General features: G+C 37.0%; 5 protein-coding genes across 12 annotated transcripts in view; 3 read left to right on the top strand and 2 right to left on the bottom strand.

The window, feature by feature from the left end:
• Window positions 1-6,064: 6,064 nt before the first annotated feature.
• Window positions 6,065-8,142, bottom strand: LOC120624274. The gene is made up of 2 exons (XM_039890723.1): window positions 7,884-8,142; window positions 6,065-7,134 (listed from the first exon to the last, which is right to left on the bottom strand). The coding sequence occupies exons 1-2, from the start codon at window positions 8,140-8,142 to the stop codon at window positions 6,308-6,310; spliced, it is 1,086 nt and encodes a 361-aa protein (XP_039746657.1). The 3' UTR covers window positions 6,065-6,307.
• Window positions 8,143-10,020: 1,878 nt separating this feature from the next.
• LOC120624393 lies at window positions 10,021-10,909 on the top strand. The gene has a single exon (XM_039890908.1). It carries the CDS (start codon window positions 10,072-10,074, stop codon window positions 10,765-10,767), a length of 696 nt encoding a protein of 231 aa, XP_039746842.1. The 5' UTR covers window positions 10,021-10,071; the 3' UTR covers window positions 10,768-10,909.
• Window positions 10,910-12,061: 1,152 nt separating this feature from the next.
• On the top strand, window positions 12,062-16,431 carry LOC120624392 (pescadillo homolog). Its single transcript, XM_039890907.1, has 6 exons — window positions 12,062-12,237; window positions 12,319-12,552; window positions 12,898-13,269; window positions 13,728-14,451; window positions 14,667-14,845; window positions 16,126-16,431. Exons 1-6 carry the CDS (start codon window positions 12,214-12,216, stop codon window positions 16,405-16,407), a joined length of 1,815 nt encoding a protein of 604 aa, XP_039746841.1. The 5' UTR covers window positions 12,062-12,213; the 3' UTR covers window positions 16,408-16,431.
• A 144-nt stretch (window positions 16,432-16,575) lies between these two features.
• Window positions 16,576-21,141, bottom strand: LOC120624720 (protein pelota). Its single transcript, XM_039891404.1, has 7 exons — window positions 20,966-21,141; window positions 20,637-20,880; window positions 20,199-20,453; window positions 19,449-19,671; window positions 18,037-18,229; window positions 17,204-17,310; window positions 16,576-16,864 (listed from the first exon to the last, which is right to left on the bottom strand). The coding sequence occupies exons 1-7, from the start codon at window positions 21,004-21,006 to the stop codon at window positions 16,764-16,766; spliced, it is 1,164 nt and encodes a 387-aa protein (XP_039747338.1). The 5' UTR covers window positions 21,007-21,141; the 3' UTR covers window positions 16,576-16,763.
• Window positions 21,142-21,584: 443 nt separating this feature from the next.
• The window catches only part of LOC120624366 (CAP-Gly domain-containing linker protein 1), a 70,107-nt gene continuing 68,345 nt past the window's right edge, over window positions 21,585-23,346 (top strand). For 7 of the 8 annotated variants that reach the window (XM_039890866.1, XM_039890864.1, XM_039890860.1 and 4 more), the window contains exons 1-2: window positions 21,585-21,791; window positions 22,121-22,453. In XM_039890866.1, the coding sequence (XP_039746800.1) occupies window positions 22,222-22,453 (232 nt within the window). In that variant the 5' untranslated portion in view covers window positions 21,585-21,791; window positions 22,121-22,221. The remainder of the gene's footprint in view (window positions 21,792-22,120; window positions 22,454-23,346) is intronic. The other variant, XM_039890858.1, reaches the window with a different exon arrangement.

Below are 23,346 nucleotides of genomic sequence, written 5' to 3'. Positions count from 1 at the left end.
TTATTTTGTTGACATCCGCAGCGCAGTAGTCAGCTCTGTGGTTGGTTTGAGGCTTCGGCCGTGGCTAGTTTAGTAGCCACTCGAACGACAAAGACGTGCTGCCAAGCGATTAAGTGTTGTCAATAGATGACAAACTGTGCAGGTGAAAAATATAAATAAAAACGTTTATTAACACAAAAGCCCGTATGGTGTGTTTTCTTTTCGCTTTCGCCTAAGTTTTTTCACGATTAATTATTTAAGAAAAATGCATGCCAAACCATTTTCTTTTACTATTTGTTGGGCGTAATATTTTAGTAATAATAATTTATTTTATTACTAGGAATATGCCATTACCAGTGGCGTGCACCTGTGGTGTTTTCGATCAGGGTATGCATGAGCAGGTACATGGCATAAAATGGAAAAATTCCCCTCCAATACGAGCTATATAAAATGATTTGGGTATGCAGTGCTTTTGTGCATGTATGAAGCGCACGCCACTGGCCATTACTAGTAATATAGTATAATATATTGTCATCAGTCAACCACTGATCATCATTATCCCATTATCGGCCTACTACAAGGAATGAAATGAAAATGAAATGAAATGAAATGATTGGTAGACTTTACACGCTTTTGAGAATGTTATGAAGAACTCTGAGGCATGCTGGATTCCTCACTATGTTCTCCTTCACCTTTAATGCAAGTGATATTTCAATTGCTTATATTAAAAACGCACATAACTCTGAAAAGTGAGAGGTCCGTGACGTGGTTCGAACTCAGTCACCCCGAAAGTATGCCGAAGCCCTAGACTGAAGCGGTCTGAAGGACCCGGTAATATGTCCCTTGGAAACCCTTTGGGGTATTTGTTTAATACAACTGCCATACCACCAGGTGAATAGACAGAATTTTCAGTGGACTAAACCAAAAAAAAAGCTAAACCCACCATTATCTATCCCGCTTATCTATTAGGTAAACCTTTGTCTGAATTTATCTTCTTCTTAATTTTGTATAATCCATCCTATTTCATATAAGTTTACAGATGTTGTAACTTGTAGTCAGTGCATTCGATTCTCAAGTCAGGCTAAAAGCTTATATATAAGTACTAGATTTCGCCTGCGTTGTTCGACCAAGTTTTTCTGGGATAAATAGTAGCCTTACTGAAATAGTAATAGTAGATAATAGTAATCTTACTGAAATATCAGTATAAAGTATAAATAGGTAAATACTTTACAAAATTACAACGACCAACTTTCTTAGTACTAAAGAACTTCTTGAAAAGCGGTTTCATACTTTCGTTTTAAGTGAATCGAACTTTTTTTTATTATTTATTTTCTTCGAATTCATTTTAAAGCGGACCATATAGTCAAATTTATAATCCAACCATTTAGTCAAAATATGTGGCTTGGCCATATCGTTACTAACTATTGTATACAGAAAATGAATTAAAAGAAAAAAAAAAATTGTGCCCATGTAAATGTGGTGAAACCAAATATTTTGACTAAGGTGTGCCTGTAGAGTTTGGGAAATTAGGCTTTGTAGAGTAAGGGCGTGAGTTATATGAGTTAGAAGCTTGGGTCAACAATAGAACTGATAATATTTAGACAGTGCGAGAGATAATATGATCTTGGCAACTTTTGAAATGAAAATATTTTGTGAGTGATTTAGGTACTGATGCATAAGATTTCAGCAATGACATTCTACTTCAAAATTAACTAGGTTCGCCTTCGACTGTAAACAAACTCGGTGGTAAATCATTATGCAATCGAAGATGCCAGCCGGAATTAGGGTTTAACAGTCTCATCAAAACCGTACCCCTCCCGGTCCCTAATCGATTTCTACGCGGCATCGTACTGGAACGCTTTGTCGCTCGGCGGTACGTCCGTATCGGTAGGGCGGTAACATGCCACGGCTGAAGCCTCCCGACCGACCATGCCAGGGAATATAAAAAATTTCAAATTCACATTTTGCCCCTATCTAGTATTGAACCCAGGACCTCCCACCTCTTCCACAGCGACTACCACTGAGACAGGTCGTCAAAACCGGAGTCGAGTGCGAGTCGGACTTGCGCACAAACACGCAGATTAGGCATTTACAAATAGGACAAAAAACTCTTGTCTGTTGTCTAGAAGCCCCGTTAAATACTTATTAATTTTATTCTGTATTTATTTTATTTTTTACTATAGCGGCAACAGAAATATATATATACTAGCGGACCCCAGCGCCATATGTCGGGCTGATTTGTAAATCTAAACCATCCAGAGTGCCCCCAAACGCTCACGCCTCACGTACGCAGCCCCAGCCTGGTTTGCCCTCTGCTCGGCCCACCAAAAAGACCGGCTACAGGTTCAGCAGAACAAGTGCCTGCGCCTTGTAGGAGCTCCAAGGTACGTCAGAAATGGCGTCATCCATCGAGACACCAGGACGCCTACCGTGGAGGTTTTCGTCCGCACAATCGCACGCCGCATGTTCGCTCACACAGAGCTCCTCCAATCACCCCCGCCAGCGCGACAACGCGGAGGCACAAATGGTGACATCGATGACGCAAGGCCCATCGGAATTAATAACATCCCCGCGCGCGCCGACGACGACTTCGCTGACAGTGACGCGGGGTCATTTCACGGACACGACAAATCAACAGGCCTAAAGCCAATGTTGGCGGGCCCTAGCCCCTAGAAAGGGGCTAAAACAACAAATACCAGGGCAGCACAGCTGCCCTGCGAATATGACCCGGGTAAGGAGGCGTTGCCTCGAGGCCCGTGCCCCCGACCGGACTATTGGCCGCTTGGAGATGACCCGCACGCCCCCAAACGCATGCCAAAAAATTCATTCAAATCGGTCCAGTCGATTAGGAAGAGCTCAGTGACATACACTCGCAAACAAGAAATATATATGTACTAGCGGATCCGCGCGACTTCGTCCGCGAATAAGTCTAAGTCTAACTTAAAAAACGCCAATTATGCCCATCCAAAAAAAAATCTTAATCAATCGAAAACTCCGTTGCGCGGATTTTGAAAGACAAATCGGGAAAAAATAGCGATGCTATCCTGTAGAAGCTGTTTGCTTTTCCGGGATAAAAAGAAGCCTATGAGCTATGCCAAACTATTACTAATTTTAGCCAAATCGGATCATTCGTTGTGGCGTTAAAGCGTAACAAATATCTATCCATACATACATCCATCCATCCATACATCTATTCTCACAAACTTTCGCATTTATAATATCAGTAGGATGGTACGCATACATTCGATCGTTGTCCCATATGCCGTGCACCTTGCTCTTATCTGTGAAGACTTATGTCCTTGATCTCCGACAATATTCATCAGATGTTCATTAAAATTAGACAATACATGTTTGGTAGTACACACTGTCAAATAAAAAAAGAATTATTAAAATCGGTGCAAATATAACGGAGATATGAAGTAAAATCGGTGAAAACTTTCATCCCATTTCCCGTAGGAAACTTATTGTTTATGGGGATAAAAAGTAGCCAAGTTGTATTTAAATCCGTTCAGTAGTTTTCACGTGATGCCCGGACAGACAGACAGACAGACAGACAGACAGACAAAAATTAAATAAAAATCTGTTTTGGACTCAGTATCGATTATAAAGCATCCCCCGGTCAAAATTTTCAAATTATATTAAATGTACAGAAATCTTCCAGTATAGATAAAGATATCAAAATTTCAACTAAGTTCCTAAAACCGGGATAGTTAGACAGTTGCGATAGTAGTTGGAGTCTAGGGAACCCTAAAAACCTTTAGGTTAGCCTTTTTAACTAGTGTTTGAACTTTAAAAGGTTTTTCTTAAATATTTGAATTTTTTACTCCTACTACACTTTTAAAGTCAGTTTTTTCATTATGATACGGACCACTGCAAAAAAAAATTGTTAGGTAGTCGCACCGATACATAAGTACCTAAATATTATGTTAAGGCAATATAAAGTAAAAAATTCTAAAGTTTCATAATGAGGTCGCACGTACGAGTATCTCCGACGCAGCAAATACCAACGTGACGTACAGAATTCGCGATAAATTGTAAAATCAGCTCACAAATTACTTAAAAATTTATACTAATATTATAAATGCTAAAGTATGTTTGTTTGTCCTTACTTTAATCTATTTTTGGCATTGATAGTTCAAACAACGTAGAGTAACATAGGCTACTTTTATCCCAGGAGAAAAGGCTTTTGATGACGCCCAACTTATCTTGGGGAGATTTTGCATAGATTAAATTTGCATCTTTGAGACCGGCATAGGATATACTTTATTACAGAATTTTGCAGGGTTCCTGCGGGATTTTTAAAAATACAATATCGCTTTTTAAACGCCACCGAACTCGTGTGCAACATCTAGTTTACGAGTAATATTATATTATTAATTTCTTCAATCGTTCCATATTTAATATTTCTGTCCAGATTTTTTTTATTCCACTACAAGCTAGCCCTCGACTGCAATCTTACCTCTTTTCTTAAAACTCTAATTGGAGAAGTATTTTTCCATTATAAAGTAGCCGACGTGTAACTATATTTTTTTTTAAAGTAAATAAATAAATAAATAAATATGAATACATATATTACGACAATACACACGTCGCCATCATTCATATTGTGACCTGATAGTCACAGGAAAACCATCGTATGCTTATAAACAGAGCAACACGCGAAGGGCATGCAAGTAACACGTCCTACAAAGTGCTGCCATGTGTCCATCAACCTATTACCTACGGTATGCTTTCAATTACACAGGCAACCTGCGGCTGCACGCCCTTCAGACCGAAACAATGCATTGCAACAATGGAGCTTAGCGTCAGAAATAATCATGACGTTTATAACAACGTTTGTAAAAAGTTTTCTACTTACTACTAAACAGTCATCATCATCTCAACCAATTGACGTCTACTGCTGGACATAGGTCTTTTGTAAGGAGTTCCACAATACACGGTCCGGGGCCGCTTGCCTCCAGCGGCTCCCAGCTACTTGCCCGATGTCATCTATCCCTCGTTGGGGGCAGACCTACGCTGCGTTTACCGGTGCGGGGTCGCCATTCCAGCACCTTAAGACCCCAACGTCTATCGGTTCTCCGAGCTATGTGCCCCGCCCACTTTAGCTTCGCGACTCGCTGAGCTATGTCGGTAACTCTAGTTCTTCCACGGATCTCCTCATTTCTGATTTGATCACGTAAAGATACTCCTAGCATAGCTCTTTCCATCGCCCGCACACTAACAGTAGTAAACAGTCGGTACAGTTTATTTACTATAAATTGTCTCATATCTCTCCATATACGAAATAAGTGGCAAGATATAGCGAATGGACTGTCGTTACTATTTCATGGTCATGGCCAATCAGACCCCGGTCTTAATTCTAGGAATTATAAAGCATGGCGTTTATAACAACGTTTGTTACAAAAAGCTCTTTACAGTTTATTTACTATAAATTGTCCCATATCTCTCGAAATACTCAATAAGGGGCAAGTTACAGCAAATGGACTGTCGTTACTATTTCAAGGTCAAAGCGAATCAGGCCCCGGTATTATTCTAGGAATTATATCGACTTTTTCTCTCAAATTGTTTTATAGTGTGAGCGTTAGTTCGGTTCCAAATCAAAGCAAGGATGTAAGAAAACTCCTTAGCCTATTTGTACCTTACTGCTGGCCACATGCCTCTACTTCTATGTAGTATGAGGTTTTAGAACAAAGACCCAGCGGGATAGACCAACGCAGGTTTGTCAACTTTGACTATTAACATCAAATGCTAATGATAATTACCGGAACCGACGACCGTTAGGAGACCTGTGCCAAGCGTTGAGACAATGACTCTTAGGTAAAGTGTTATGAAATAACTAATCAATACATAGTTTTGTCTGGTGGAATGCTTTGGCCGTGGCTAGTTACCACCCTACCGACAAAGATGTGCTGCTAAGCGATTTAGTGTTCCCGTGCGATGTCGCGTGGAAACCGATTAGAGGTATGACTACCATACTCCCAAACAGATTAGCCCGCCTACCATCTTAGAATGCATCATCACTTAACAGGAGGTGAGATTGCAGTTAAGGGCTTACTTGTAGTGGAATAAAAAAATAAAAAAAGTATTTCGTATACTTTATTTAATTATTTATTCTGACATACATAATACGTCATACGCCTTCCGAACAGTACTAAACATGAAAAAAAATAAAAATACTTAAATTACTTTACATTAAAACATTTATAAAATGTACTGGTACTTAACTAAAATTAGCGAACATACATGAATCATTCCTAATATGGTTGCACACCTCAGAAACTAAACTAAAATAATACATACATTGGTATCAATATCGGGTTAACAAAACTCACGTCAATTTGTCATTTGAATGACCAGCAATTTTGTTTACTGAGGTATCGTACGTAGATTGTTCCTGATTACCGTGATTTCTTTGCATATGGTCGTCCACGCCACGATAACCGTCTGGATGTGAGAGCGGTGACACTATCCCAGGAGATAAAGGAGTGCTGCCATAAACATGCGTCTCGGGCTTCACCATCTGCCCTGTTACCACCGACGGTGAACAGCTAAAAAGGAGAGGAACGCTACACGTCCCGGTATTAGCATTCGGGAATATTCCATACGCAGGACCCGTTGCCGCTGGTTTATACTGGTCGTTCAAGCTCGCCATACCACTATGAATAGGCATGTAGGTGGCTGGTGCGTTCCTGTAAGCGAATCTTGCAGCCGGAATTTGCTCCATGAAATTTGTGTCCGAGAACCTTAACATTTCTCTGGTGTCTCTGTAAGGGTCTTCCATCCTGTACATATTTCCTGCGTATCCGGAAGTAGCGTAATCGTATGCACTGGGGGCGTAATATGACGCTTCTGCAGGTACAAGGTTTGCGTATGCTTCTTGGGATCTTGGAACTGGTAAGTTGGCGGCAGCGGCGGCGGCAGCAGCACAAGGTGTGATGGCGAAGACATTGTTGTTCAACCTCTTTCCACGCATATAATCCATATGGCTGTTATCGACGTTCGTATACCCAGATTCTTGTTCTCCATCTTCAGCAATAGGAGCCGAAGAGGCTAAAGTCAGTATAGCTGCACAAATACACACCCAAATCACAACCATTGTGATCCCAAGATGCAAATGAAGGCCGCGATCGTTATTTCGGCCATAATATATACATGTTTACGCAACATATTTTTTAACAAACACATACAAACAACGATTAATGCATTTCTCTCAATTCAGTAATAATGTATACCTATTTAGTTCGAACGACACTTGACCGCAATTATTTGCTGATTGGAGCATTCGATGCAATTTGAAACATAAAATACATTTTCTGTGGAATTTGACCGGGAAATTTTATATGATAATGTTTTCTTCGGAGATTTGGCTCTCACTAGGTATGTGCCATGTGTAGAAATCCCACACAAACACTTCATTCCCCTAAACCCAGTATCTCCGTACGAGATTTCCTCCCCGCAATAGAAGAGTTAAGAACCATTACATGGAGTCATAATCATTTATGTGAGGACTCTCTCTATCATAGAGAGAGTTCTCAAATAAATGATTATCTTCAGCCTAGGCTTTAGAGAAAGGGGAGCTTTGGGGATTAATAAGGGTGGCTCTTCCCCTCGAAATGCCTTAATCTACCTACGAACGCTATAAACGCTACAATTGAGAACATAATGCTAAACTCTCAGGCATGCACGTTCCCTCACGATGTTTTCCTTCACCGTTGAAGCCAGTGATGTTTTAATTGCTCACATAACTTAGAAGTTTGGGGGCATGCTGAAATTCGATCTCGGCCCCCCGAAAGTGAAGTCGAAGTCCTAACCACTGGCCTATCACCGCTTCGCTGAATAATGTGCATGATATTATTATTGTTTATTAACTTTTTAATCCGATGAATTTCCATTCATCAACTTACCAGGACAGTTGTGGACGTAAACACAATTTTTACTGTATTCATCCTTGATGTATCCGGCGGAGCACCGACATCCGACACTGCACTCCCACCGGAGAGGGCACAGCTGTTCACTTTTTGCCAACAGCCTCAAATTAACACAAGTGGGAGGGCATTTCCAGCCGCAAAGAGAGAATTCTTCGTTTTTATGCAGGCACGCCGAAGATTGGAAAACTAATGCAATCCTTATCGATATTGTTACGCAGAAAATGTGAGCTAACATTGCGAATGTTCGAAAATATAAAAACTAGGCAACTGGCTGTATTTTTTATAGTAAAATAGTATTAGATTATATTTTTTAGTAGTAGTAGATCTTTTTGTGACAGAGCTCGTCTGAGAAGTACCTCAGTGCCTTTCTTGTATCCTGGAATGTCCTGGAACGATTTGTCTCTCTGTATCTTTATAACGTTAAGTTTGTCTATTATAAAATCGCTCTTTTACGCAAAATAACCATCATATTTTAACACTGGGCTGTTAAAAGTAAAGTTTTATTGTTGATTACATTTTTTCTTGTCGTTCGCAGTTCATATTCATGTTGTCGACTTCGCGTTCCGGTACGATCCCGCATAGGAACTGACTAGGGTTTTAATATAACTGCCATATGAATTACAGTTTAGCCATATGTACCTTTCAAGTGTTACCACCAGGTGGGGTTGTTTTCGAGGGCTTAGTCGTAGTAGAATTAAAAAATAATTCTTAGTTAAGGTAAATGACGGACCAAGCAGATGGCCTGATGGATGGATGTTGGTAAATGAAAACCATCACCTAAAACCAGAGCAACACTTCGCAGGGTATGCGAGGACTTTCTGCAACATGCCGCCCTGTCTCCAACAATCTGTGGCGTAGGTGTTAAGCCTCATGTGCCCGTAATCACATCGACAAACACGCCATTCAGACCCAAATATAGCATTGTAACAATGCTGCTTAGCGGCAGTAGTTCCCCGGACGTGCTCTGTCACAATAAGCTCTACAACTTAATTAAAAATTATGTAAGTCCGTATGTAATTGCAATTTAGTATTTATACATTGTATACGTACAAGAAACAAAATACCTACATTGCATTATTTACTACAAAACATATAATAGGTAGATATCTAATAAATCTAGGTTATTAGGATAGCAGAGCAAGCTAAACATACCAATTGGTGCATTAAAATTGAAAAATAAAAATATGTATGTTTGTAGTTTTCTGTACGAAAGATACGCTTAAACATATTTTAAAGCATAAGAGTTCGTTTATATGTATTTATGATTCTTGGTCTATATTTAATGACCGACCGTGTGATTTTCCAAGTTTAAGAAAATCCTTTGCGTCGGAAGGCCTGATTTACTAAAGGAAGTTATAGAATCCTTATTCATGCTACTACACTATTTACCTACTCACTACACGACGGGGCCACGGGAAAGCATACAACCGCGACTCCACTGAAGCAGATCCAACTCGGGCACATTCCCATGCCCATGCCCATTCTCGCCTTTCAGAGGCGTGCCAAAACTACAGTACACGAGCCATCCACACTGCTAGTCAGGGACAACCCCGAATCCATCACCCACAAGTTACAGGAACAACAGGACACTGAAAGGTGAATGGGAAACGCCCCAGAACTCCCGCAAACGCAAGAGAAGATTAGACATCTATCAAAGCCTGCCTGTCTCATACCTATACGGGTATTCTACTGCCTGGGTCTACGCGCCCTCCGCTAGATATTAGAGTGTTTGATTATTGGATCACTATAGCCATCGGCCAGCAATATTCCATAAGACAAATTGTAATTCCATCGGACGAATCATAATGGGGCCCGAAGTACCCAGGCGCAAGTCGAAGTTACTCGACCTGGCGCCCCAGCTGCTACTAGTCTAGTAAACGTGGGTAAAACCGCAGTGTACCGCATAGTTAATATTATTAATCCGTTCATCTTATCAGATCCTCGGAAATCCTTATCTCTTATCTCCAAACGTGGTGATATAAAACTTATGCAGTCCTACAAAACGTGATTTGATTAACAAAAAAATATAATCATGCATATTATCTCTGATCATGAGTTAACCATAGATAAAAGATCCGTTTTATCTTAAAATTGCCAGTAGTTGATTATATATACAACAGCTCAATTTTAAATAACCATTATCCCATAAGATCAGCTCATTATAATGTATAAGGTAATTCATATCGTCGTTTTCTCGCTGGCAGCTTTGAGCGCTCGAAGTCAAGTTATTTGGGAACCCCCTGCTGAATTACATCCAGTTCATGGGCTATACGTCAAACCCTCAAGCGATGGTACTACAGGCGATCTCTACGTAGCAGCCACGGAAGAAAATGGTATTAAATCACAATGGCTTACTGATCAGCCCATCAACTTCCTCCCAGCAGCGACGAATCTCCAACCGAAAACTGTTCCATTAACGTCAAGTCCTACCAAAACATCGCCACGCGGGGACAAAATCACAAACCAGAAACGTGCTATAATTACAAGTCCTGCAGTGAAGTATGCATACACCCTACCAGGTGCGGAGAATTTAGTTCCATACCCATATGCAGCCCCAACAAACCCACCCTCCGAGGGATCCGTAACTCCACCGTGTTCTAAAGATATTCCAGCGCAACCTTACCCGTTTCAGTATTTCTATCCTCAAATGATGTCTGCAATCACAAACGTAATGAAATCTTATAAAGAAAGTGAAAGTACTGAAGAGAATACTCCGATAGCTGCACCCACGCCTTATTGGCCCCAAGCTTATGGATACCCTTATCAGTACGTTTTCATAGATCCAAATACATGGGCGCAGAGTCAAACCAACCCATTGCCCTCAGAAGCACCAAGTTCTGGCAGTAGCGAGACTGCGTAGAAACAAAATTCTAATTTGTTAAATTACCTAATATTATAATTTATTTTAATTTATTAATTCATTGTTACCAAATTCAAATGTATAAATAGTGTAGGATGAATTGAGAATAAATGATAACAAAATGTTTAGGAGAAGTTTTGAAGATTTAACATTTTATTGACTTTAATATCCTTAGTATAAAATGCGCTCTCATCGCTAGTTTCGAGCAGTATCAGCACCTACAAGTACCTACCGTAGCAGCCTAAGGAGGTGTTGACGAAACGAATAAATACAAAATTTGACCTAATTATTGTGGGTTGGGAAGTCATTGTTTAAGATGGACTTCCACAAGGTATACTAAGGCTTCTATCAAAATTATAAAGCTCTTTTAATTCTTCCTAAATGTAGTGTTCTTTTTATGTAAAATCTAATTATTAGCAGTGGTAACATATTACATCAATGCTAATTAGTCATCTTTAGTAAGTCTAGACAATGCATAATCTCATCTTAATATTATGGATGTCAGCAGGGCTAGCACGGGCAGGAGACAAAAATTATATCCCCCGATTATATGCCCTGACAAGGGATACAATAAACGTGTCCGCATGCAGCACAGGAATATGGATTAGGAGGAGTTTACCCCCGTTTATTATTACACATATATTATTTGGATATTATTTCCACTTGTGCGTCAGTGTTCTGAGAGTTAATAATGCCGTGGGAGAAGATACATTTTTATCCTTTCCCCGGGGATATAATTGTCTCCTTCCCATGCTAGCCGTGCTGGTAGAGATCGCTTTTTATAAAAACGTCATCTATATATATGGCCTTTCTTTTTTGCAGATTTCTTGTTTGTCAACGTATGTGTACAATAAAATAAATGTCGTATTTTTTATTTTCTAGTTAAACAGTCTTCCTAAAAACTTCGAGAATCAACTAGTAATAGCCCTCAGAAAGTCGCTATCAAAGGTTAAGTTAATTAGAATGAACTTCAAATATTACATATTGTCTAACAATCCTTCTCGATGGATGGGTTCATGTAACAGTCACCGATAATTGCCTATACCGTAGAAGACAAAACTTAAATTATAATTTAAATAAAAAGACTCCAGAGGATTTAATGAATATTATAGCTAAATAGGCTTTATGGCTACCAATAATTGTCTGTCTTGAGAGTCAAATAAAACGAAAACTTGTCTGTAGCTGTGCGGTGATATACCATTGCCTTTTCCCTACGAGAAAGAAAAAAGGAAAAAAAATGTCTGTGGCTGGTGTTCATGTCAATGTCAATTTAATTTACTGTCATTTCACATTAATTGTGTCTTTGATTTTCTTTTCATAGACAAGTTACGCAGGAATAATGTAATTTTACTAAATACTAAGAAATCATTTAAAATTACATGAATTATCACTGTTAGAGTTACTAACAACTGGTGTAACTTACTAAAGTCCTGATAAATTGCTAAAATGGTCTCTAAGAAAAAGAAGAAGGTATGTTTTCATATAACCCAACTTATAACACGTGTTTATCAACACAAGTCTACGATTTAATCAAAACTTTTTATTTTCTAGTATTCAACAGGCGAGGGAGCACAGTTTATAACCAGGAAGGCTGCGTTAAAAAAACTTCAGTTATCATTGAAAGACTTTAGGCGAATATGCATTCTCAAGGGCATTTATCCGCGGGAACCACGAAACAGAAAGAGGGCCCAAAAAGGTGCCGGCGGTATCAAAACACTTTATCACACGAAGGACATAAAGTTTTTGTTACATGAACCCATAATATGGAAACTGCGAGAATTAAAAGTAAGTACATAGATCACATTTCTTCCTTTCACATTAGAAATTATTACATCGCAAATTCAGAATATTTAGAGATGGACAATGTAACTATCATTAAGATTCTAGTGAACTGAGCCTTTGTTGCAGTTTTTTTTATCTGCTACAAGTTATTTAACCAGGGAATTCCGACTTATGAGACCACTGCGCCAGAGAATTCATCAAAAGTGTGGCCCTATAATGGTCTTAGACAACACAGGATATTATCATACATCACTGAAAGCTTTTTATAACCTTCCCTGCATTAACATAATGTTTTACTCATGCATCAAACCAAATGGTTTTAATAACCTTTTTATGTAATCATTTTAGGCTTATCAACAAAAAATACGCAAAGCACGTGCTCAGCGAGAATATCGGAAGATGAGACAGTATTTCCGTGATTATCCTGAAATAAATATAGACCATGTAGTTAAAGAACGATATCCTACATTTGTAGATGCATTAAGAGATCTGGATGACTGTTTGACTCTTTGTTTCCTGTTCAGCACATTCCCTTCATTGAAGAAAGTGCCCAGAGATCAATCTCTTCTCTGTAGACGTCTAACTGTTGAATTCATGCATGCGGTGATAGCTGCTAAAGCTCTGCGTAAAGTCTTTGTTTCAGTCAAAGGTTATTACTATCAATGTGAACTAGAGGGACAGATCATAACATGGATTGTGCCACATCACTTTGCATTTCAAGTAAGTTTACATATTTTTACCTTATTTCAATTGTTTGTTTGTTTATTTATTTTTTATATTATTAGTCTTATAAATCATAAAAGTCTTTGTGCTAGCAATATTTCCAATTGTTTTGAGATTATATACATATACATAATTCTACATTGCAGTAATATAAGTTGTACAAATTGAAAAGTCTTTCTATGTTCTCAGCATATTGCTCATCTTATTTTAATAACCAAAAGAAGTATTACTTAAAAAAATATATAAACACTAAACAGTCTATTATGATCTTAAAAGTCACCTAAAGTGGATTGATTGCAAATCTTTGCAAGCATTAATGCGGTAACTGATAAAACCATATGTAATAATTTTCTTGATCTGTATTGGTCAGTAGTAACCATCATAAGGAGACTAGAAAATACAATAGAATAAGATGCATGACAGCACATCTACTTTCATTTTTTTTTTCCTTTCAGCCGCAAAGTAAAGATGAAGTAGATTTTAAAATCATGTCAACATTTGTTGAATTCTACATAATGATGTTGGGATTTGTCAACTTCAAACTGTTTCACTCTCTGAACCTGGTATATCCACCTAAATTGACTGCTGCATTTAATTCAGAGACAGAAAAAGATCTTGTAGACGAACGTGCATATGTAGCAGAGAGAATAGCTGCTATGAACTTATCTCTTGCTAAAATAGCAGGCTCTAATGAGGCAGAAGAACTGCCAGAAATTGATATTTTTGACACAGAAGACAAAGATCCACAAAAGCTTGAAGAAGCTAAATTGGAGGCTGAAAAAGTAAAGAAATTAAAGACTATGTTCAAAGGCCTCAAATTTTTCATAAATAGAGAAGTCCCTAGAGAATCATTGGTCTTCATTATTCGTTGCTTTGGAGGTGAAGTGTCATGGGACAGAGATCACTTTGTTGGTGCAACATTTGATGAGTCTGATGAGTCTATTGCCTATCAAATTGTTGACAGACCAAGTATGGATAAGCAATACCTCTCTCGTTACTATGTTCAACCGCAATGGGTATTTGATAGTGTCAATGCAAGGAGCTTGCTGCCCATTAACAAATATTTGATGGGTGCGACTTTGCCACCTCACTTATCGCCGTTTGTTGATAAAACTAGAGATCAAGTTTACATGCCACCTGAGCAAAAGGCACTGAATGATCCAAACTTTAAACCACTGAGTAAGCATAAATTCTCTTAATCTATTGTAGTTGGAAAATATTTATTTTTCTTGAATTATCAAAAGACTTAGTTTTGAATCCATACTGCTGATTGTCAGCAGTGCAACATGGGTAGTTGTTGGGTAATGAGGTTGAATTACATAAATAAATGCAGTTTCCAAATCTAAGCCTTGAAAATCATAGAGAATAAGAAAAAAAATTAAATAATTTTGCAGATGATGATGACCCTTCAGATGAAGAAATTGAAGAAGCCAGTGATGAGGACAATGAAGCAAAGAGCGAACCAGAGGATGCAGAGGAAGCACTGACAAGACAATACCAGCAAGAAGTGGAACAAGATTCCCCTTCAGAGGATGAAGAGGATGATGAGAAGAAGAAACTAGCTAAGGAAAAGGTATAAGCAATTTGTTTATATTAATGTCTAGTGTCAGATAATTGATCTGATAAATCAGTAACATATAAGTTACATATAAGCCATAAGGTCAGACTTTCGGGGCTATATTTAGTGACTTTTGAGCGGATTGGTTGGATGCTAAGCATTTTTGTCAGTATCACTATAGTCGTAAAAATGTAATAGGCCCGTTTTGACATTTGTGCAAGACCATAGAATGTAACTTGGAACGAAACTGAAAGAAAAAAAAAATAAAAATCAATTACATACAGTGTTTTAAAAAATACGTAAATTTTTTTGGGACGTTAAATAATATGAAAGAATATATCGCGAGTATTCTTTTTGCGCTTAATTCATAGTAGCATGCAATTTATAATTGTTGCGAAACGTTCCGAAAACAGTTATGTTTTCAGTCTTTTTTTTTATACTAGAGCTGTAACCATTTTTTTTACTGAATATCGAAATTAAATATTGTGTACCTAGTTATCTTTACTGCAAAGAATGAGCTTGGTTCTCAAAATGGGTTCTAAATAATGAGTCTGAGTTGATGTATCTGACCAAGTGGCACATGACTGAAGCGTCCCCGCGCGCACTGCGCAGTTTTTCGTTCCTCATCTTGTAAAGTTGACTGTGCGCTCGTTTAAGTTTGATATATATTGTTTACTATTACGTTAACTATGGCTTTTCTATTTTGGACATTAATTTAAACATAGTGATTTGACTCGATTTTTGTATTTGTTGTTATATAGTACTAACTCTGTTTCAACATGTTGAAAAGTGGACGTATAATCAACAGCCAGTCACGCGTATTGGTTGTGAAGTTAAAGGAATACTTTGAACGAACGAACACTTTACAATACATAATAATATCAATCAAGTACTGATACAAACTTGAATCGATTTATCGTGAGTATCGAGTACAGAGTCTTATGGTTCCATAACTAGTTACGTCGCGATGACAAATGTCAAAACGGGCCTATTACTTTTTTACGACTATAACTCAAGCGGTGTGGATTGGTAGACTTTACACACCATTGGGCAATATGAAAAGAGAACTCTCAGGCATATAGGTTCCTAAAGATAAAACTACATACATTCCTTCAGTGTTAAAGCAAGTGATCCTTAATTACTTAAAACGCATATAAATCTGTTCATGCTGGGGATCAAACTGGCGATCATAAAGCAAGACCTAAATACCTTATTACTGTACTTTCAGAAACTTTTTTTTGGACCATACAGTTTCTTTCAGAAATATTTGTTTCATGTTCGAATTTGTGTTTCAGAAAAAGGCAATGGCTGTGACAACAGGTGTTCCTCACAAAGAAAATCCTTACCAAATACAAATTGAAGACAAGCAAGCATTTAGGCTGCGCGAGAAACTCGTGCGTAAGAAGCACAGGAATTTGTATAAGAGCATGAAAGCTGGTCAAGAAAATAGGAAGAAGGAAATATGGCTGCTTAGGAAAAAGAGACGTCTTCATGACGAAAGAGTCAAAGAAGATAAAAAAGCTGAGAAGCGAACACAGAAAAAACAAGCCTTAGAAGCCGCTTTAAACATAAAATAATCAAACAATATCTTTTTCTGCAAATGGTGTTTTATTTTACCTATCAAAAATCATATTAATTTTTTTTGGAAATGTTTCGTATTGGTACTTTTATTTATATTATCCTATTATATCAATAAATATTACAAGAATATTACTGAAATGAAAAATTAAACAAAATATGGGCCAGCACTAAATTAAATTAATAACACAAGATATTTGTTAATGGTAGAAAATTATTATTTAACAAGTCAACATAAAATAACAATTTTCAGAAGTGAGATTTCCCAGTGCTTATTTTACAATTATTAAAAACACAACACTTATTTTGTAAATATGGACATTTAAGTTTCTTTACAATAATAATAAAATGTGTCCTAATCAGAATCAAAGTCATTTTCTTCATCACCATCGCTGTCTTCAAGTTCCGGCATCGGAAAGCGTAAAACTGCTGCAATCCCTGTTAATTGATCTAATTCTGTAATAAGATAAAGAAAATTCACATACAAGGGTATTAATAGTGTGCGATAGTAGTTGGCCCCTTCTGAATAGAAGTATAAAAATAAATTGCTAATATTATGAATGCAAAAGTATGGTTTAAGTGTAATCCTACAATGTTTGACTCAATTTCTGCACGGAGATTGCTTGCATCTTGAAGATTAACATAGATCCTGGTAAATGGTATCTGGAATATTTTATCCCGGAAAAGTAAAAGTAATATTCCTAGGGTATATACAAAAAAACGGCCAGTTTTTATGAAGATAACCATCAGAAGCTTTCTATGTGTAACGTGTGAATTATATTTATATTGACTTACGTTCTCCAGACACATGCATACTCGAAAATATCCTTACATCGCTGCCATTTTCTCTGGCAGAATCAACTAGACCCACATACTCTTTTCTCTTCAGTATATCCTGACACCTATAAAGAATAAGAATTAAAAGGTTATCCACATCGGAGCAACGTGATGAGTCAGTGCTCTAATTCCCTTTCTCCTATGAAAGAGGTGGCCTGCACCCAGCAGGGAGAGATTAAAAGGCTGAGGATGATGAATTTATAGGTAAATTAACGAAACAAATATTAATAAACTAGCTGAGCCCTACGGCTTAACCTCCTCTAATTACGGGACGAAGTGTACTGCATAGTCTACAACCTTCGTCAATAAATCATGTTCCAATTCCAAGTCTTATTATAATATAAGAAATATAATATAAAGAAAAATTTAGATTGAAACTCTGTTCTTAGGAAATTTACCACTTTCCGAATTGCTGATTTTAAAAGAAAATTTATAAAGAAGATCAAGTTTCAGATTGAAGTTTAAATAGGCCGTTAATACTCTTTGACAAACCAAAAATAATCCAAAAAATAAGAATCTAATAAGACAAATTACAATTCACAAGTGATAACGCACGGAAGTATATCTATGTACATATAGCTCATGGGAAGCGTGCAGTGAGTGACGCAAAATTCCCGCTTTTCCTTCACCTAATAAGTATACATATAACTTATGAAAAGCTTTTGGGGACAAAGACACAAGTTTCATGAATTTTATTCACCGAAAACGGCTCACTTCAAAAACAAGGGAACAGGTACACACTACTGAATATCTATTATTAATTCCAATGAGCTGTAAAAATACCCAATTACCTAAATAATTTGTCAGAAATCATAAGTGTTTCAATTGCCATAGCTTCATTAGCCATTTCAACATGCCTTTTCCCATAGAAGGCTTTAGCTGGCTCCAGCTGTAACATTGTATAGAAACTTTCCAACAATTTCACTTCACTTGCTGCTTTAGTGTCTGAGATTTTTGCCATCACAGCTGGCTCTTGTAGAACTTCTGCAATAAAAATATTTTTTTGTTCATAAAAAGAAATTATTTCTGTAATACTAAAAGATAATAAAAAAAAGGAATGCATAATATTTGAATATGCGAATTACTGCAGCTCCAATCAATTCAAAATAACGCAGCAGTGACTCACATACATGCAGTCCAACCTGCCAGCAATCATCTTCAGGATGCTGTTGGTGCTCCACGCAACCTTCGCAACAGGGAGCTAATACATCTTTTACGAATTGTGGTATAAAAGCAGACGGCTCTCGCTTCCGCAAACATCCCTGATGCGCTACAAATGTGGGGCAGCTTTCTCTCACTGACAACGCTCTTAATTCTCTCTTGATGTTGGTGTCGTCTTTGACGTTAGGGGTCAATATATGCCCAAGATAAGTGGATACTCTTTTTAATGTTATCTTATTAAGCAAGATAGTTGGTGTTTAACCCTCAACCTTAAAGACCATCACCACAATCTTTCTAGTGCACACCCACACATAGTCATAGCCACAACAGCCTCCTGAGTCCACAGATCAATGCAGAATCATATAGTCGGCATACCTTATGTTATTCAAAAAACCCCATCAATGTAGCAGCCAATCCTAGTGCTGCTGAGCTGGCAAATCAATTTGTTCACATAAAAATTAAAGAGCGTAGGCAAGGATAGTAAGAATAGGTATTTTATAATAATTTATTACCACTATATAATGGTGGATAATGAGTTTATTAGCCATAGTACTTAGAGATGGAACATCTTTGTTTTTCAGGTTCAGGTTTTGTTTTTATTATTTTCTGATACAGAATGAGCTTTTGGACATGATGGTTGTTGTTTATAGGCAACTTCCTATTTAAGATCTCTCAATAAATGCTAATATAGCTCCCTTCTCAAACTAGAAGAGCTCCCTTTTCAAATAAGTAGAGCTTTTGGTGACAGAGCTTTTCCAGGAAAGTACTACCACCACTAGTATCAGGGGGGCCATCTGCTTGGTTCATCAAATATTACTATAAACTAATGGTGTGATTACTATAAACAGATGCTGTGATACATAAACTTTTCTGCTGCTATTAAAGCCAAATTCTGTTGTGCTTAAATCCTTGACACATCAGACACACAAACAGTGCTATCCTTTCACAGTAGATAAAGTGAAAAAGGGAACAGCACTTTTAGCTCTGTTAATGTACTTAAAAAATTGGTGGACAATAGAATCAGCGTTATCATCTAAATTACCTTTTAAAGAGTGTTTAAATCCAGATGATGCTTTAACAAGCAAAAATTTGGATTTGTTTTCAATGAGCAGCTTAATATCATTTTTTATTGCCTGTTGCATCATGTAATCAAAAAACTGATCTTTTACAAATCCAGGTGAAGCAAGAATTACACACTTTACAATGCTAAAATCAATATGCCTCAGAATCCCTTGCATGACTGCTTCATAAAATTTATTTAGGCCCTGAAAGGAAGAAATAATACTTTAAGACAGTTAGAAACTAGGTTCCAGGACACCACCCAATAAAAGTATTATTGTATATATAGACTTTATTATACATAATAACAAGTTTAACAAATTTTAGGCACTTCCAATAGGCAGCTTTATTGCTAAAAAGCAATCTCTACCAGGTAACCTATTAAGTATCACTATTATCAATATCCACCCACTAAAGGGCATGTATCTTCCCTCAGAATGAGCAGGGTTCTGGCCATGGTCAAGCATCCAGGTCCAGTGAAGATTGGTAGACTTCACTTTTGAGAATATTAGGCAAACTCTCAGGCAAAACTGATTTCAGACCACTATTATTATAGTGGTACAAAATCATCCGATATGGAACGAACCAATGCAAGTTTTTATTACAAGCAAAAATGTTATGTATTTTTCTCTACTGGTAAAGGCACTTAAAACAAAAGGATGACTTCTGTAGTCATAAGTTAATGGGTGCTTGATTTTACCACTACTTATACATACTAAAGCAAGAGACTTACTTTTTCATGCTGCTGAACAAATCCTTTTCGTTTCCTTGGTATATTCATATCAATCTTTGATCTCACTAGTGTCATAGATGGTGTTATAAGACAAACGTGAGCAAGGCCTTCCTGCATCACCACAGCTGCTACATCTGCAGAGGCCGCTGGGTCACAGGCCATCTCCACCCTCTCCAGTGCTACAGAGTCCCATAATATCTTTTGTAGAGTGAATTTTCTATTTAACTCTAAATCCAAAGTGTGATATGCTCCCAGCTAGAATAAAAAAAAAAAACAACTATATCTACTGTAACATTAAAAATATCTCGTTTTTTAAACTACTTTTTTACTAAATATTGATATTATTGTGAATCCGTAACCTATGTAACATAGTAAAAATAAAACAAAATTTCCAACAAAGCCATAAGTTTTTCATGGCAAGTTAGAAAAAATACTAACCTTAACATATTGGTTTTCAACAATATTACGACCTTTTAATCGTAAAACACAGGCCTGAGTATCAAAGTCAATAGTTTCTACCCTTATCGTGAGCGTAGTACGCACTCTGTTGCTGGTAGAAGAACCAGTGGATGATTCAGTTTGCACTTTTCGCACGGTCGATGCTGTAACTACATCCCCCTCGGCTATGAGGTTGTAAGCGTGCCACATATCCTCCGGCTCTTCGGGTACAAGAGCAATGCACCTTTAAATTCCGAAAAAAATACAATCATTATTGTTTCTATACACTGCTTGTTGATTTCATTTTTATAAACGAAATGAAAACTCACCCGCTGCCATCTTTATCAATATTTTTAAATACAAGCTTCATTTTAATATTGAGCACGTTATGTATTAAATTATTTTGGAAACATTTTCTTTAATTTATAGAAAATTTTGTTCATAACGTGAAATTTTCTTTTCTTGGCATGCTAACACTGACGTGAGACGACATTGTGTCTGTTATTGTGACGTTACCTGCCAAAACATTGTCAATAAAATAGGAACTACCAACACAACAAGTCATTGCCAACCTCTAATTAACGTTGTGAAATATGTGAAATACCATAGGTCTATCTTAGTAAAATAAAAGTACGAAAATATGTATATATTTATATAAAAATTAAATTAAATTAGACTTACTAAGATTATAAGTTATTTTGAAAAAAGATAAAGTTTCTATGTATCTTGTGTGAAGTTTCTGAACTGATGACAGAACTTTTCAAACAAAAAAGGGAAACAAGCAATGTAATGTAAATAGGAAGATTTTCAATGACTTTCACGCGTACGTTTCAGTATTGTGCAGCAATGTATACAAAACTAGTCAAGTGTTGTAATTTTTGTGCTGTGTGAGCATCTTTCGCGTTTCTCTCGTTGATTGTAAATATATATAATCTTCGTTATATATAGTTTGTGTTAATTTTTTATCAATGTATCGCGGTGATTCAGATGATTTAATAAAATAAAGATATCTATAAAATTGTGACTGTGAAGACTTTGTGTGCAAGTGATAACGTTGTCAAGCTCAGCTGGTTTCAGGAGGCGAGCGGTAAAAATTTCGCGAGTTTTTCTTTAAGTCACGGATAGCACATTTTGTGCTCTATTTCCTCATCTAAGGTATGCAGTTATATTTTTCTAATCATTGATTTCGAAGAAGACACGAGTCTGTGTCCAGATAATTTTAAATTATTAAAAATCTGATGCGTTTAAAATTTTGTACATGTATATTTTTATGATCTTTACTAATTGTTGTTATCATTTTTATAACAATGAAATTGCGTAAACGTAAATATAATTTATTTACATTTACGCTCGCGGTATGGCCGTGATCCAGATTGCGTGTTCTGTTATTGCGCGGGAACTTGCGGTATTTTTAGTTTATTAGCCGAGAGAGTCTTTGCGACGCGTCCTTTTGTTTTCACTGTTTAAATTTATTATTTTACTAGCGCCGTGAAACCGTAGCTCGATTTTAAACTAAGCATGGGAACATAGTGGCGGTGTAAATTGGGAAAATAATATAAAGTAAAAGTGTGAAAAGTGCCTCAAGATGAGTGAAAATATGGAAGCAGCTGTTGAAGCGACAACACACCCGCCAGCACCATCTTCAACATCGTCAGATGCAGCATCAGTCAGCACAACTGCATCAACAGTACCCAAGTCTGAAGCCTCAAGACCTACTAACTTTATGAAGCCTTCAGGACTCAAACCACCCACCAAGATTGGAAGACTGTGTTCCAACGCTGCCCCAAAGCCTGCTGTGCCAATATCTCCAAGGAGTGGTAAGCTAATTTTTTTCATACTTTCATCATATTCAATTACACAAACTTTAAACTGCCTTTTAAGCAGTCATTTATTCAAGAGGGATGTATGTCAACCTTTTACCACCAGGAACGATTTATGAAAATTAAGAAGTTCTGTTAGTGGGTTGCACATGACTGGCCTCCGCAAGAATGCACCATGCTCATCAGACAGTTTTATAAATAATAATTGTATTATTAATTTGGGTTTTCTTATGACAATGCTGTTTATATTTGTATTCTGTCTACATAATTACTGTTCTGTAAGAGTACCCAAAATCAATGAATAATTATATTTGTACAAACATTTTTTCTTCATTAACATTAACCATTAAAATCTTACAATGCTGTGCAAACTGCAATTGACAGATTTCATAACTATATTTAGTTGGTAACTTGGTTTTTCTATAGTATTTTTTATGTTTTTTTTAACCAATCGTTAATTCATTCCCGATCATGAATCAACAGTGGAGTTTATTGGTTAATTAATTCTAAGTCATCACTGATAGATTTGACATTATTCATTGTAGCTGCCAATATCATTACATCCAATCAATCTCTTGTATTAGGTTAATAGAGTAGAGCTTCAGTTAGGACTAATTTAGAAATTTTGAAATCCTCATTAATATTTCACACAAATGTGATGAAAGTTAAGTTTATTATAGCAAAAGAACCACAAATAGTCAAGATGTTTGAAAACAAAGATGAATATAATTATAATAAAGCTTTATTTATTCCATATAAATCGCCAAAATATTTCAATCCTTACAAACTACGGATACTTAGATGGATCCCATAGGATGGGTGGAAGCCTCCTCCATATCTTTCCAAACGTATCTGTCTTAAGAAGATTTCAACCACACCATTCTAGCAAT

Source organism: Pararge aegeria, chromosome 6 (genome assembly GCF_905163445.1).
Source record: "Pararge aegeria chromosome 6, ilParAegt1.1, whole genome shotgun sequence".
Taxonomy (NCBI): Eukaryota; Metazoa; Arthropoda; class Insecta; order Lepidoptera; family Nymphalidae; genus Pararge; species Pararge aegeria.
The sequence above is the reverse complement of the archived record's forward strand: the minus strand, read 5'-3'. Positions and strand labels throughout refer to the sequence as shown.

What these genes read in the sequence shown, in the direction of transcription:
- LOC120624274 (XM_039890723.1), bottom strand. Translation starts at nt 8,142, where the DNA reads ATGTTAGCTCACATTTTCTGCGTAACAATATCGATAAGGATTGCATTA. An exon ending in TTACGTCCACAACTGTCCTG is followed by an intron (nt 7,135 to 7,883) that starts GTAAGTTGATGA and finishes ATGTTGCGTAAA; the next exon opens with CATGTATATATTATGGCCGA.
- LOC120624393 (XM_039890908.1), top strand. Translation starts at nt 10,072, where the DNA reads ATGTATAAGGTAATTCATATCGTCGTTTTCTCGCTGGCAGCTTTGAGC.
- LOC120624392 (XM_039890907.1), top strand. Translation starts at nt 12,214, where the DNA reads ATGGTCTCTAAGAAAAAGAAGAAG. An exon ending in TCTCTAAGAAAAAGAAGAAG is followed by an intron (nt 12,238 to 12,318) that starts GTATGTTTTCAT and finishes TTTATTTTCTAG; the next exon opens with TATTCAACAGGCGAGGGAGC. An exon ending in AGAAACTAGCTAAGGAAAAG is followed by an intron (nt 14,846 to 16,125) that starts GTATAAGCAATT and finishes TTTGTGTTTCAG; the next exon opens with AAAAAGGCAATGGCTGTGAC.
- LOC120624720 (XM_039891404.1), bottom strand. Translation starts at nt 21,006, where the DNA reads ATGAAGCTTGTATTTAAAAATATTGATAAAGATGGCAGCGG. An exon ending in TTGAAAACCAATATGTTAAG is followed by an intron (nt 20,454 to 20,636) that starts GTTAGTATTTTT and finishes TTTTTATTCTAG; the next exon opens with CTGGGAGCATATCACACTTT. An exon ending in ATTTCTGACAAATTATTTAG is followed by an intron (nt 17,311 to 18,036) that starts GTAATTGGGTAT and finishes TATTCTTTATAG; the next exon opens with GTGTCAGGATATACTGAAGA.